The sequence below is a fragment of the Osmia bicornis genome, chromosome 1, assembly GCF_907164935.1.
Source record: "Osmia bicornis bicornis chromosome 1, iOsmBic2.1, whole genome shotgun sequence".
Lineage (NCBI taxonomy): Eukaryota > Metazoa > Arthropoda > Insecta > Hymenoptera > Megachilidae > Osmia > Osmia bicornis.
The window spans coordinates 3,888,212-3,904,683 of NC_060216.1; the positions used below are offsets into that span (position 1 = coordinate 3,888,212).

The 16,472-nt window shown below is 42.8% G+C and overlaps 1 protein-coding gene across 1 annotated transcript in view; it reads right to left on the bottom strand.

Moving 5' to 3' along the window:
- Window positions 1-11,986: 11,986 nt before the first annotated feature.
- Window positions 11,987-16,472, bottom strand: part of LOC114881186 (structural maintenance of chromosomes protein 4) — a 29,781-nt gene continuing 25,295 nt past the window's right edge. The window contains exon 9 of the mRNA XM_029197890.2: window positions 11,987-12,458. Within this exon, the coding sequence (XP_029053723.2) occupies window positions 12,329-12,458 (130 nt within the window). The 3' untranslated portion in view covers window positions 11,987-12,328. The remainder of the gene's footprint in view (window positions 12,459-16,472) is intronic.

Sequence of the window (16,472 nt, forward strand, 5' to 3'; positions counted from 1 at the left end):
CAGCTGGGCCACGAGTATTTCAGTAAGAAGATGGCCTCCACAGCAGAACAGCTAGTGCTGAAGGGGAAAAAACTTCTTGCCCAGCTGGAGCGAAGGCTGAAGCCGAACACGCCGACCTCGCAAACGGACGCTCAGAACACGCAGTCCACGACAACAGTGCCCTCGCAGATGCGGTCTCGTCTCCCTGAGATACCTCTCCCTAAATTTGAGGGAGATTACAGCAGGTGGATGGAGTTCAAGACTGGCTTCACCTCCGTCATCGGCAACCGATCAGAGCTCTCTGATATTGATCGGTTGCATTATCTGAAGGGAGCAGTGACTGGGGCCGCCTCGCAGCTGATTTCACATCTACCAGCCACGTGTGAAGCGTTCAGCCAGGCGTGGCAACTGTTGGACGCCCGCTACTCGAACACGCGCCTCAATGTCCAATCTCACATGGACCGGCTTTACAACCTTCGGCCCATGAAGATGCGCAAGGCAGCTTCATTGACCAAAATGGTCAATATCATTGAGGAGACTCAGCAGGCGCTGAAATCATTCGACCTCGCAGACGAGCACAACTGCTATTTGCTCACCGCTCTGGTTCGCCTACTGGACACGGACACCCGGGAGCATTGGGAACAGTCGCTCTCAGCGCAGCGCACGTTTCCTCCCCTGTCTCAGCTGACAGACTTTCTGTTAGCTCGAGCCGGCATCCTAGAACAGGTGGAGCGGATGGCGGAGCAGAAGTCATCGCAGACCACGACGACCACGTCAGGGCGCCCCGCCAGCCGTGACATCCGGCTGGTCCAGCAGAGAACCACCGCCCACGCAGCCAGCGCAAGCCAGCCCACGCCAACAACATCCGGAGCTTCTGCCGGAGTAGCTCCCACGCCTCGTCCACGCATGTCCGCTCTGTATCCTTGTGCGCTCTGCGCCAAGGATCACTTTTTGTCGGCGTGCCCTGCATTCAGGGACAAGAATGTGGAGGAACGCATCAGTGTGGTAAAGGCCCAACAGCTCTGCGTAAATTGCTTGGGCCACCACAATCTTCGCAGCTGCCGTACTTCACAGCGATGCAAGCTATGCGGTGAGCTGCACCACACTATACTCCATGGTGGCAATCTCATCCGAGTATTGGTGCCCGGACCTCAGACCTCGCAGTCCTCTACCTCGACTCAGCCCACGACAAAGGCAACGCAGGCTACTTCAGCTCAATCGTCAACGCATTGAGATGTCGGTGCAGTCGTCGACGCCCACGCAGCCGTCTCAGCCCACGCATTAAAGGACCACGCAGCCCACGCATTCAGACCACGCAGACCACGGACCACACTTCTAGCAACAGCACTCGCAAGAGTGCACACCGACCTCGCAACGCAGCAAGTAAGAATTCTGATCGACTCAGGCTCTGAAGTTTCTCTTATTTCAGAGTCTTTAGTTAACCAGCTTAGACTCAGACGGAAACGCTCCTCGTTGGATGTCCACGGAGTTGGTGGAGCAAGGACCTCGCAGACAAATGGAGTGGTCAATATTACACTCCATTCTAATTACAGACCACTCGCAGTCACCGTTCAAGCACACGTGCTTACAAAGGTGACCACTTGCTTGCCATCAGAACCACCATCTCAGCCAACGCAGCCATCGCACTTGGAGAAATTGAACCTCGCAGATCCTCAATTTCTCGTCTCAAGACCGGTGGACATCATTCTCGGAGCGGACGCATACGGGCAAGTCATCAAGCCAAATATTATTCGGAACACGTCATCACCGTTGATCGCTCAACTCTCGATTTTCGGTTGGCTCATAATCGGGCCCCTCGAGGGCACTCAGACAATTCGCAGGACTTCTCATCAAGTGACAGTCAATACTACTGATCGCCAATTGAGTGAGTTACTCAGCCGCTTCTGGACGCAGGAAGAGCCACCGCAGGACACGGCACCCTTGCTCACGCCAGACGAGCAAGAGTGCGAAGATCATTTCAAGACCACGCATTCAAGAGACCCCGCTGGAAAATACATTGTGCGATTGCCGCTCAAAATTCATCCTCGAGCACTTGGCAATTCTTATCAGACCGCGCACAGTTGCCTTCAACGGACTCTCAGACGATTCAGCAAGGACGCCCAGTACAATCAGCTGTACACCAAGTTCATGCTCGAGTATGAGCAACTTGGTCATATGGTAAGACTGAACAACGACTCAATAACTAGTCCGTTTCAGTACTTTCTTCCGCATCATGGCGTTCTGAAGTTGGGCAGCACGACCACCGCATTGCGTGTAGTTTTCAATGGCTCCAGTCCAACTTCATCAGGATACTCGCTGAACGATCTTCTACATACTGGTCCAAATCTGATGCTGAATATCGCAGATCTTCTCATTTGGATACGAAGATACAAACATCTGTTTGCAACTGACGTCACGAAGATGTACCGACAAATTAAGGTGCATCCAGACGACTGGAGCTTGCAGCAGATACTCTGGCTTGATGACACGCAGAAAGAAACGCAGTACCAGCTGACCACGGTCACGTACGGAACGAAAGCTGCACCGTACTTGGCTGTCCGAACACTCTTGCAACTCGCTGATGACGAAGGGTCGAAATATCCCCTTGCCGTGGAACCCATCAAAAATGGCAGGTATGTCGATGACATTTTTGGTGGCGCAGACACCGCAGAACATCTACAGGACGTTGCAAATCAGCTAACGCAGTTGTGTCAAGCGGGTGGATTTCCACTCGCAAAATGGCATTCCACAAGCAAATCGTTGCTAGAAGACCTCGCACCAGAACAGACCAACGCAGCAATTTCATTCGACGACTGCGCAACCAAAATTCTCGGAATTAAATGGATTCCACATCAGGACACGCTGAACTTCTCGACCATATCAGCTACGCAACGCACGCAATTTACAAAACGCCTCATTCTCTCCGAAGTAGCTCAACTCTTTGATCCACTCGGTTTTGTTGCACCTGTAATTATCAGAGCCAAAATTCTTATTCAAGAGCTTTGGTTACAGGAACTCAGTTGGGACGACATTCTGCCGCTTCACATCACTCAACGATGGTTATGCATCAGGGAAGATTTAACCAGCTTGGCCAAGCTTTCCATCCCTCGATGGTTCAACACCACGACCACGTCTACAGTTGAACTTCATGGCTTCGCTGATGCATCAGTCCTCGCGATGGCAGCCGTCGTCTATCTCGTCGTACACGCACCGTTCACGGGTACCCAAGTTTCTCTCGTCTGCTCGAAAACGCGAGTGACACCACTCAAACGTCTAACCATCCCGAGGTTGGAGCTCACAGCAGCGCTGCTACTCTCTAAACTGATACGGCATGTTCACGCTACTTTGAACATGACCGTCTCTCAAACATTTTTGTGGACGGACTCAGAAGTTACGCTGGCATGGATCAAAACGCACCCCTCCAAATGGAAGGATTACGTTCGCAACAGGGTAATCCAGATCCAGGAGATCACGCAGAACTTTCACTGGAGGCATGTACCAGGATCATCGAATCCAGCTGACTGCGCGTCAAGAGGCATGACGACAGAACAGCTTCAACAGCACACGCTTTGGTGGACGGGACCACCGTGGATCGCGCAACCACAGAACTCATGGCCCAAGCAGACCAGTGTTGACGCAGACGAGTTGGGCGCCCCAGAAGCTCGTGCTGTCGTTGCACTCCACACGGCAAACGCAGTAAAAGAATATTCATGGGAACTGATCTATAAATATTCTTCCTTTCACAGACTACTCAGAATCACCGCTCTTTGCCTCAAATTCGTGGACAAGCTGTTCAAACGAAAGGACGCTTCGCCCACGCATTCTATCTCGGCAGCTGATATGGAAAGGGCCAGACTCTACTGGATTCAGGCCACGCAATCCGCATTTTTCAAAGACGAACTCGCTGCATTCGCCAAGGGAACAACTCTTCCAACCACTCATCCATTCACGAGGCTCACCGCTTACCTCGACCATCAGGGAATCGCCAGGGTAGGCGGACGCCTCCAACATTCAGAACTCTCTCACGATGGCAAACATCCTGTTATTTTGCCTCGTGATTCACGACTCTCTGCACTGCTCATCGACCACGCACATCGTCAGACCATGCATGGAGGTACGCAATCCACCCTCGCTTTTCTCAGACAACGCTACTGGATTCTCGGTGGACGAGCTCCAGTGAAAACGCATATCCTGAGGTGTGTGAAGTGTGCTCGGCAGAGGGGGATCCGTGCCCATCAACTGATGGGCCAACTACCTCTTTGTCGGGTCACTCCATCACGCCCGTTCACCCACACAGGGGTGGACTACGCAGGACCGCTCACGCTGAAGACTTGGAAAGGCAGAGGAGCCAAGACGCAGAAAGGGTGGATTTGTGTATTCGTCTGCTTCGCAACATCAGCTGTTCATTTGGAAGTTGTCACCGACTACTCAGCCGACGCGTTCATCGCAGCCTATCGCAGATTCGCAGCAAGGAGAGGAACTGCAGCCTCTCTCTACTCAGATTGCGGCACCAACTTCCAAGGAGCAGACGCGCAGTTGCAGAAACAGTTCAAGGACAGCACACGCGAAAATCAAGACCTCGCAGCTCTACTCGCCAAGGATGGTACACAGTGGCACTTCAACCCTCCTGCCGCTCCACACATGGGTGGAAAATGGGAGGCGGTGGTTAAGTCTCTCAAATTCCATCTGAAGAGGACGATTGGAGATGCTTTGCTGACGTTCGAGGAATCAATAACATTGCTCGCGCAGATCGAAGCCATCCTCAATTCAAGACCGTTGGAACCACTCAGCGATGATCCAGACGACCTCTCAGCCCTCTCGCCAGGACATTTCCTGATCGGATCGCCGCTCAACGCAGTGCCAGAGCCCACGCTTCTCGACGTCTCAGTCAACCGATTGTCAAGGTGGCAATTTCTGCAGCAGCGTCTCCAGCATTTTTGGAGGCTCTGGTCCACGCAGTATCTTCAACGACTCCAAGCAGTCTCGAAGTGGCATCACCCGTCAAATGAGATCAAGGTAGGCACTCTTGTTCTTATTACTGATGAACGCTTGCCCCCAGGAAAATGGCCCATGGCTCGAGTTCTCAAACTCCTACCAGGCAAGGACGGATTGACCAGAGTCGTCGAGCTCAAGACGGCCACCACGACGCTCACGCGGCCCATCGCCAAGCTGGCCATTCTACATCAGCCTTCTCAGGACAACTCGGACACGCAGATCACATCATCGACCAGTCGCTGATGGCCGGGGGGAAATGTTGGCGAAATTCCCCACGTACACGCAGCGTGACGAAGTTGGCAGCGAAAATAGTTCGTTGGTGCGTCGTTACCGATAGCGGCAGCACCTCTCGGGCCCACTTTGTCCACGCGGTCCCCTCTCTACGCCGGAACCGGCACGATCGACGCCATGATCGATTTCCTTCTTCTTGATCGAACGCTCAGAGCAAACGCACGCGCTTCGCTTGTACACGCTCACGCAAAGATCAAGTCTAGTTTGATTGTTAAATTAACAAGTTTTCGACCGCGCTTTGCCCACGCAACGAACTGTGTTCACTCAGTTTAGTGTCCGCGCTTCGCCCACGCATTCTATTTGTAATTGACCACGCGAATAACTGTACATACACTTGTATATAATTCATCATTATTTTATATGTTTTTTTGTGATCATTAAATATAAGTGTGCTCGTTAAAAGGCGTGTCTCATTCTTTCAGACCTCGCAGACCTCGTGAACTCGCAAACACTGAAAGAAATTTTTGTATATCCATAACGACATTTCTATTTGTAAACATAAAAACCCGAAAGGAAGTGCCGCCACAATAGAATGTAGAACTCGACATCCCATTCCTGTCATCGCTTACTTGACCCCTGCCACGAAGCGTCCCATTTAAACGGTGTAGAGAACAGAATATTTTCTTAAAGCCTCGTACTCACTAGAGCATTCGTGCGCCGAAAACGTTCGTTCGGGCAAAAATAAGTCAGTACGAGGCTTAACACATTTTCACGCACACAGCCGTCTCTGCTGCAGGGGCCACCTCCGACAAGTAAGCGATGACAGAAATGGGATGTCGACTTCTACAGGGTGATCCTCTCGTAGCCGGACACAAAGGAACACTGGCGACAATGAACCCCTTGATCGCACCATAAAGAGGTCCGCATTGTCACGTGCCAGCGGAGACCTACCCGGTCCGAGATGACTCTGTGTGTCTTCATGGTGCGGTCAAGGGGTACATTGTCGTCAGTTCTTTTGTGTCCGGCTGCGAGAGGATCACCCTGTACATTCTATTGTAGCGGCACTTCCTTTCGGGTAGCGTAGCGAGAGGATCACCCTGTAGAAGCTTCAAATATCGGCAATCTTTTGGTCACAATTCAATGCTGCAAGTCACGACGTTGAATACGAGGAACGCCATTCAACCGACTCCCCTTTTGCCTGTTCAGATGCATACGTGCTTGACGGAGCTTCGTAGTCAGTTTCCCTAATCGTGAGAGCGCACTCTTGAATGAGGGATTGTCATCCTACACTTCTAACTCACTTCTGCACGAGAAATGGCCTCCTTCCTGTTTCTATTGTGATTTTCGAGAAATTCTGTATGTGTGTGATGTACATACACCTCCGTCTATGGGTATGCAGATACTCTCTAAAACATAATACTCTTCTTAAAATTGCACCAAATAACTTGAGATATTTTGAGGAGCTGTAAAAATTAATCTACTAGATGATATGCGTTTTTCGTTTTAATAAAACTACTGAAGGACATTTTTTATAATTGCTTCTTTTGGGCCTGCAATGAAAATTAAAAACAAACATGTTGTAGGTGTAAGTAAGCTATATGCATGTTGAAAATGTCAACGCGTCTAACAGTTATAAGGAATTGAAATTAGTGAAAATTATCCGCGACTAGGCACGATTTTCACTAATTTCAATTGCTTATAACTTTTATACACGTTGACGGATCTCGATTAAATTATCAGTATGCATACATATGCAGTGACTCACGAATTCCATTGTTATACTTTTTATTTAATCAAAATGTAATGACAAATTATAGATCTTTGGAAATGTATTTAATCAATAATTTAAATTACTAAATTTTAAATTTCTAGGAAAGTTGTATTTCAAGGAAACTAGGAACATTGGTACTATGTGATCAATTTCGTGAGTCACTGTAGTTTACATCTACAAAATGTATGTTTTTAATTTTAATTATCTTTCACTATTTTTTTTAACGATTTCAACAAATTGTAATTTTTTTAAATGACCAGGCACATCATCTAGTAGATTAATTTTTTACAGCTCCTCAAGAAATCCACGAAATTCAAGAAGGCCACGATACGCCTGAAGAACGAAAGCGAAACATTGGCGCGCGTTTAGAGTGAGATGTACGGTGATCATGCTATCTTTCTTTCAACCTAAATGATAGAATTGTCCCGCTCCGGTAAATTCTGACTGACCAAACGCGTGGATTTTATATAGCGCACCGTAGCACCCCTCGCTGCTGAAAAATATATGCATACTCTGAAGAACCGAAGGAATGGGCAATCTGAGAATTATTTTTAGAAAAAGTTATTAACTTTTTTAAATAAATGTTTTTTAATTAATAAAAGTATACAGGATACGTCATGCAATTAGGACGGGTTATATCTTGAACTTGGTAAAAGATAGGAAAAAGCTGTTTATGTAAAAGTTCAATGGGATGATAATGTCTGTTTTTCTGTGATTTCATTTTCTTCGTGAATGCAACGATGCACTCAAAAAATGCAAATCCACTTTTTATTTAAATGGAATTGCATTTTTTTTTACTTGTGTCAACTCCTTGAAACATTCTGCATAAAAAAGTACTATGGTACTATTAGAACTAATAAATGGAGGGACCTCGCGTCTATACAGTAAAAGTTGAATATGTGCAACAATTCATATATTCAGCCGAGGTGTCGAATCTCGGATTACAGTAAAACCTGGATAAATGCAACCAACATTGGGACCCAGTGGTTGCATTTATCCAAGCGAGGTGTCGATTCTGGGCATTTAATGTTGCATTTATCCAAGCGAGGTGTCGATTCTGGGCATTTAATGTTTCATTTATCCAAGCGAGGTGTCGATTCTGCGTCTATACACATGTTTTCTATTCAGCCGACATACCGACTCTGTGTCCGTACACATGTTTTCTATTCAGCCGACATGCCGATTCTGTGTCCGTACACATCTTTTGTATTCAGCCAACATCATTTATATTCAGTCGTGGTGTCAATTCTGTTGTTTATTCTATTACTATTGTTTATAAATATAATTCAAACTATATCGTGTTTGGTGTCATTTTAATCAGAAAAATCTCACAAATGCGTTAGTAAAAGTTTCATTAAGAAAAAGTTAAAAATAAAAATGTTTTATCGTTCAATTAGTATTAGTCACACCGATATTACGGTCGGATCATATTACACGGTTTCCTCGTCGAGCGGCTCGGTTCGCCTAGGGGGATCCCCCCAAGTGGAGGGGATAGCGATGTTGCACTTATCCAAGCATTCTTTCGTTGCATTTATCCAGGTTTTACTGTATATGCGATGGCCAGCCAAGCGTGAACGTAGAAAGGGACAGACAGTGGAGGAGAGAGCGAGAGGTCCAATGATCAAAGGAAAGAGCCGAAACATATCGGTGTGACTAATACTAATTGAATCAAACAACTTTTTTATTTTTGACTTTTTTTTAGTGAAACTTTTACTAGCGCATTGGTGAAATTTTTCTGATTAAAATGATACCAAATACGATATAGTTTGAATGGGGCGAGGTTTGTTATGGGGTGCTGTGAAAAATCCAGGCAGACAGCAGTCAAATCTTAGCGAAAAGGGACAATCTCGACATGCAGAATGAGAGAAGGACAGCATGACTGTAGTGCGTCTCACTCAGCGTTCGGGCGTTGTTGCCTTTTTCGCTTGCCTTCGTAGCACAGTTCGAGTGACGTAATCAAGCTGACGCTTGATTCTGGCTACGATTCCAGATCGGCAGCCTTTCTACTTAGACGCCACCTTATAACTACTAGCTGAACTAAATTTGTCACGTAACTTGCTCTGTAGTATCCAGATAATGGCGGAACTCGTCTTTGGGAATGCTTTTACGGGAATCGGTTATTCGTCCTTATATGAGAAGGTCTTGAGCTAAATAAGGGCTTATTCGAAAGAGGAAGGTTCAATGCAGGGCGGTCAACTCACCGTTTGAGGCACAAATCTCTTTTAGTGGCCTAAAAATGCTTCGATTGCGCAACTGCATTTTGTCGACTTTTTCTCCTACTTTGGACACTGATATTATTAAATATGGACACAATCTCGTTAAACCATGAGTTGACTGCCCTGCATTGGACCTTCCTCTTTCGAATGAGCCCTCACCCAGCCCTATGTGTTCTCTTATAAGGACAAATAACCGATTCCCGTAAACCCATTAATAGGCCCATTTTTGCCGGTAATGTCACTTCGCTGCATTACCCTAGTCTACCCCCTTAAGGAAAGTCGGTCTGGTGTGCTATCGGTGAAAAAACCATTAAATCGTCCAATATTGGCTAAAATGATGCTGAACGCAGCATTCGACAGCCATGTTGTTTGCTTACAACAGCGTCTGTCTCAATCTTACAATTTCGAAAATACGATTTTTCTCAACGTATGGTGTTTATTAGCGTTCAAGCGGACCAGACCGACCTGTACCGAAGTCTACCCGTGTGTGCTGTACTCGCCAAAATTTTATTTATGCAATTATCAAGACGAAAAATCGATTCTACGAAATTGAATGTCTCTCTCGCGCTTGGCGTATACGTGCATGCTTTCCGTTGATTGTGTGAGTGCACGCATACAGGTCATGGCACAAGGAGTCTGTGCCTTTAAGGAAGCGTTATATTTAAAAAGCGTGCTGAATTGCGTCGGATGGCCAACCGAATCTGCCACGTTATTTAATGACAATCAGGGCGCCCTACGATTAGTGGAAGACAATAATTATCACTCCCGGACAAAACACATCGATATTCGTCATCATTTTATACGTGATGTATTTGCTGATGGAAAAATTAAAATAAAATACCTGTCGACGGATAAAATGCCCGCGGACGTGTTGACAAAAGGTATGAGTGGAGCGAAACATTATGAATGCGTGCGTAATTTGGGTATGAAGTGTATGAGTGAATGTGGAAAATTCGAGCCATAACTTCGAGGGGAGGTGTTGAGAGTACGAAGGTGATGGCGTTTTGGTTGTTATTAGTATTTATGCATTATCTAACAGATGGAAACACGATTATTGCCAATGTAGGATTCTGGCCATCAAGGCCGTTGAAGTAATTAGCAGGCCTACTCCTGCAGTTGCGGTAGTGGTAGAATAATGAAAATGCACTCGTTCCAGGTTGAACAAAATTATATTTTTAGTCTTACAAGCACTGCGTGCCTTTCGCTCCAAGCATCATGCTTCGACTCTCTCGACTCCGTCAGAGGCGCTGGTGTCGCCCGACAGGGGCGCTCCCCACACCAAATGTAAATGCCAGCGGTAGAAACCTCTCCCCTCAACGGTTTTTCTATTCAAGTGTGCGTCTATTCAGTGTTTATCGAGAAGCGTTCGATCTCGGTTTAACTGGTAAACGGATAACGTATTCGTGTAAGAATATTTAGCAAATATATATTAATATAATTCTTATACCGTAACTTTTAAAATTTAGGTTATAACGGTTACGGTCTCTGGAAAAAAGAAATGAACTAAAGGGATTAGAGAATTCGCGATAGCGGAGCTCAACGAACCTACTATTCTATCCGTTTCCCTAACACAGCTGTTGAAATTTGACTTACTAATTTAATATTTCAAGAAATCAAAGAATTAAATATGAAATATCTTCTTAAATATTAAGTATTGACAAAAACAGCCGAATATGGGTCAACTTATGTTTCATCAAGATTTACCAGAAAAAGCTATATCAAAATCGATGACCCAACAGCTGTGAAGTCTCCTTGTTACAGGAACAAAGTTGATAAAAATGTCGAATTTTACAACATATTCAAAAATCATCCAAATCGGAGGAGTAACGCCTTTTCTAGAAGTTCACCTTACTCGTATACTATCAGACAGCTAACAATATATTATAGACAGGATCGATTTATGATTTTTGGGGCCTGAGGCTACTAACTCTTCGAGGGCCCCCTTGGCTGAAAATCAAGAATGCGATATCACATGCCTCCGCATTAAATATCCAATCACGTGATATTGCATGCTCAAAATCTAAAATTCAGATTTGAAATTTGAAATGTTCAATCACGTGATATCGGGATTTCGTCGTGATGGTATCTGGATCATTCAAATATTGCGATACGTAGTAACTGACACGCTCATATTAGTGGCAACCAACAAGAGGATCATAAATAATGCAAATTTGAATCAGCAGTTGTAAAAATGTCAACAATGCTTACTTTGGTTTAATTTGTTTCTACGTTTACCACAATTCCCAATTATTTCAAAGAAAAACAGTAAATAAAATTTAATTTAATGTTTTTTAACAAGTTCCATGCCGGACCGTTTTTTGAAGACTTCCCGTTCAGGCCGCGTGGGGCGTATACGACCCAAACTTTTACGATTAAATAAGTCTTTAGACGAACGTACGCTTTACAATTTGTAACAAAATAACCGTACAAAATCATAATTAGCAAGAAAAGGATGTAGATTTTAATATGCATTAAACAACAAAGCAATAAGATGCCTATATTTGACTCTACTATAAATTTTTAAAAAATTCGCTTTTCAATGAGAACTGCAAGCGGCCTGAACGGAAAGTTCAGCGGTGGTCGTATACGCCACACGCGGCACGGAACGTGTTAAGAAATCATGTAATTAATATCTTTTTATATGTATAATATGACGATAGATCATCTTAATAAAAGATAATAATTTAGTTCAAAAATAAGTGTTTAACACACACTTCAACTGAGAAAAAAGAAAGAAACATTTGTACATTCGTGGATCCTGATATATTATTCTTACAATAATAACTGTTTTATATTGTTTAATATTTTAATATTAAATTATTCACAATTTTTATATACATTAAGGTTTTTTTGTAAAAATAATTATCATTACACAGTAAAAATATTGAGGAGGGACTTGCTCAACATTGCAGAACCTTGAACCAGCTGATAAAAATATTCATATTCGAATATTAATATACATATATACATACATGTACACTGAGTTGCGTTGATTCTGTCGCAACGTGTGACTTTAACACATATTCACGCTGGCAGTCAATTGGCTGCAGTCGCCAATCGGCTCTCCAGCGTGAATATGTATGTCACACGTCGCGACAGATTCGATGTAACTCACGGTGTACACTTATGTTATATCTTAGATTTTACGTTTTTTTCTCGCAGGTTGTTTAGAAATGTCCTTATCAGTTAAACTTGTACTATCTTTAGTAGATTCATTCTTAGAAACAGGTCTTTCTGGTGTTGCACATAAACCTAATTCAGGCAATCTGAAAAAGAAAATATACATCAAATTATGTTATGCTTAATGATTTTTATAATTACATTAAAATTTATTAGTATAAATTTTGTTCTTTATACAATTTCATAAACAACGTTTCTATGTACAGTAATTGCAATAAAAAGAAAGGTAATTATTGAGATTAGGTTACACCTCACCGATTTTAATGAAATTTAAATATGTTGTAAAATTAGACATTTTGAACAACTTTTTCCTATACATATAACCGCCACTCGGCCTTAATTTTCGAGATATTTTCGAAAAACTGTCGAAACTAACACATTGAATTCTGTCCATCCGTGTGTGTCTGTGACAACATACGCATTAGTACGGGATCGCTGCTTGTCTACTGTTTCTGCAGGCAAAATGTTGATTAAGGCTTCGTTTTCGAGTTATTAACAAAAAACACTAGCCAATCAGAGCGTGCCTTTAGCGCGGACCGAACCACGGGAGCACGACCACGGCTTGAACGCAGAGCAAACCCAACACTCTCGTAGTTCGGTCCGCGCTAAAAGCGCGCTTTGATTGGCCAGTGAGTTTTGGTAATAACTCGAAAACGAAGCCTTAATCAACATTTTGACAAAGGAAAAAGTTGTTTAGGATCACCTTGTCAATCATCCGGTTGCCGACGTAGTAGTTGGACACCTTGTATATACATTGGTATCGGTCGTCGTGCTGCTGCCTACAAAAACAGTAGAAAACCGGCGATCGCACACTAACACGTTAGGTGTAACACGGACGCATAAGACAGGTAGAATTCAATGTATTAGTTACGACAGGTAGAATTCAATGTGTTAGTTTCGACAGTTTTTCGAAAATATCTTGAAAACTAAGGCCGAACGGCGGTTGTATGTACCGGAAAAAGTTGTTAAAAATGTTGATTTCTATAACATATTTAAAAATCATCGAAATCGGAGGTGCCGACCGTAATTTCAATAATTACCAAACCTACTCCCCCTCTGATTTCGATGATTTTTAAATATGTTGTAAAATTCGTAATTTTAAGCAACTTTTTTCCTCTAAGTTATATATCGGACTTGATTAGTTTACAAAATATTCGCGAAAATCTATGAGTACAGTAAAAGCTTTTGATCTGTGGGAATGGATCAGTATATTACATTACATCCAATGTAGATATAGTAATAATGATATTGTTATTAAATGTATACTACATATCTAATGTGCAACAAATATTGGGTCGAATCTCGGGTTACTCGCGACGACCAGCCAAGCAAGAACGTTACGAAGGGACAGACAGTGGAGGAAAGAGAGAGATCCAATGATCAAAAGAAAGAGCCGAAACGTATCGGTGTGACTAATGCTAATTCAATCATAAAACTTTTTTATTTTTGACTTTTTTTAAATGAAATTTTTACTAGCGCATTGGTGAGATTTTTCTGATTAAGGGGGGACATACAATTAGAACTTTCAAAAAATGCATTTTTTTTTTTTTTTGCATAAATTGTTAGTTCAATATGTCAAGAATATCATCCCAAAATTTGAAAAAGAAATTCGAACTATTTTTGAAGCTATAGCCTCCGATCGTGACACGCCTCTTGAGCATTGCTGAGGCCAAGCAAAACTTTAAACGCGTTTTTCTCGAAACATGATTTTTTACATTGGCGGGAAATGTAACTCAAAAATTATTTAACCGATCTTTCTGAAATTTTTATCACAGCTTCATAACACTATTACCTTGTCGCTAAACCTAATTGTTTTTGTAAAAAGTACTTTGTTATTGCAAAAAATATTTAAAAAGTACACAAGAAAACCTGTAAAAATTTACTATTATTTCCAAACGCATATAAATCTTCCAATTCTCAACTTTTCAATTTGTATTTAGGTACAATTAGAAACTAAGGGTATGAGTAATAAGTTCTTTCTGTCTCCAATGTTTAAGAAGGATATAACGGGCGCTACACGTCACGCCGATTTCCACCTCCCGCGCGGACCTGTTGGACTATCGTATTAATAAAACCACCATTTTGAAAAATTAAAGATTAAAAAAAATATGATTTTGTACCTTAATATAGGTATTAATAAATGCCAAAGTTTCAAAAATGTACCACTATTTCTTTCTGCCCAAAAAATTTCCGCAAAAGCTTGCAAATTTCTAGCTTTCAATTGTATGTCCCCCTTTAAAATGGTACCAAACACGATACATATAGTTTCAATTATAATTACTTGCTAAAATTGATGTTAAAAGTTAGCGAAAAGCAAAGGAGGGCTGGAAATAAAAACCAGCCGCAGTGTCGATTCTGCTTTCAAACGTTGCATATATCCAGCCGAGGTGTCGATTCTGGGCATTTAATGTTGCATATATCTAGTCCAGGTGTCGATTCTGCATCCGTACACATCGTTTGTATTCAGCCGCGATACCTATTCTACGTTCGTACACATCATTCAGGCAGGCCGTACACCAAAGATGCATCAAACATGCAACATGCGACGTAAGGTAAATACCGCGCAAATAAAATTGTTTAAATTTTTCAGGATTAATTTGCTGTACTGATTTACGCAATTTAGCAATATGTAACATTTATATTACGTCGCATGTTGCATGTTGCGTGTTTGATGCATCTTTGGTGTACGGCCTGCCTTATACATATGTAGCCGAGGTGTCAATTCTGTTGTTTATTCTATTATCATTCTGTTATTACTGTTAGCTTGTAAATTACATTAATTTTCAATAGGAAGAAACTGTCCGGTTTCATGGAAATCACGGGCTGTTCGTAACATTATAAAGCACCTAATTTGCAGTCAATACTTCAGCAACATATTCTGAATAAATAAATGAATAAATGAATATAATTCAAACTATATCGTGTTTGGTATCATTTTAATCAGAAAAATCTCACAAATGCGTTAGTAAAAGTTTCATTAAGAAAAAGTTAAAAATAAAAAAGTTTTATCGTTGAATTAGTATTAGTCACACCGATATAACGGTTCGGATCGTATTACACGGCTTCCTCGTCGAGCATCTAGGTTCGCTTAGGGGAATCCCCCGAGTGGAGGGGATAACGATGTTGCATATACAGTACTGATCCGTAATAAGCAACAGTTTTCCGGCTCGAAATAAGCAAATCTCTATCCCTACCTTTTCGTTTAATGCCGCCCGCAAAGTGTGAGGTCCGAGAAATGAGTGAGAGGTCCGTGAATGCGAGAAGCCGATGTTTTATGTAATAAATTGTCACGCTCGACTGAGCAGTGACATCGATTAGTAGAAGAAGGATGATGGAATATATATAATGCTTTCTCAGTCTAGTATATTTGCCTCGAAATAAGCGAAATAGTGCGAGTGTGAGAGGGCATGCTATATTCTATCCTTGTTCAAAAAAAAAATAACATCCTAGCTCGACCGATCACTTTATGATTTGCCACTACTTCGGATCTCTCACTCATTTCTCGTGTTCTCTATCGACCCGTTTCGAGAACAAAGTCGAGCCGAATAGCATACCTGATCCGTAATAAGCAACTGGCCAGACCCGAGCGTGTTGCTTATTACGAGGCAATCCTGTATCCAACCAATCATCCGTGCATATATCCAGCTTTTACTGTACTACTACATTAAATTTCGCCTGTATGTACATACATATACGTCCGCGGCTGTGTGTGCATCGGCAAGCGACCCTCACTTATCTACTGTTTCTATCAACAGCACCACATGGTCCAGCTACCTTCCATAAAACGGGTTAACTTAAAATCAAAGTTAACTATTAATTTCAATAATTTTGACATTGAACTTGCGTGGCCAGCTAAACGCGGCAGGAATATTAATATAATTTAACCTAACCTACTCTAGACATATAAGTAACGAAAAAGATTATATTCCGTCAACATTGGTATTATTTATTGTACACAACAAGATTGTCTGCCGTTAGCGGTATTTTATTTTTTCTGTTATTTATGTATGTCTAAGTTAGGTTAGGTTAGGTTACCCTGGCCGGTCATCAAAGAATGGCGGGACCGTAACTTCGGGAGGATCACCTACCGGACCACGTAG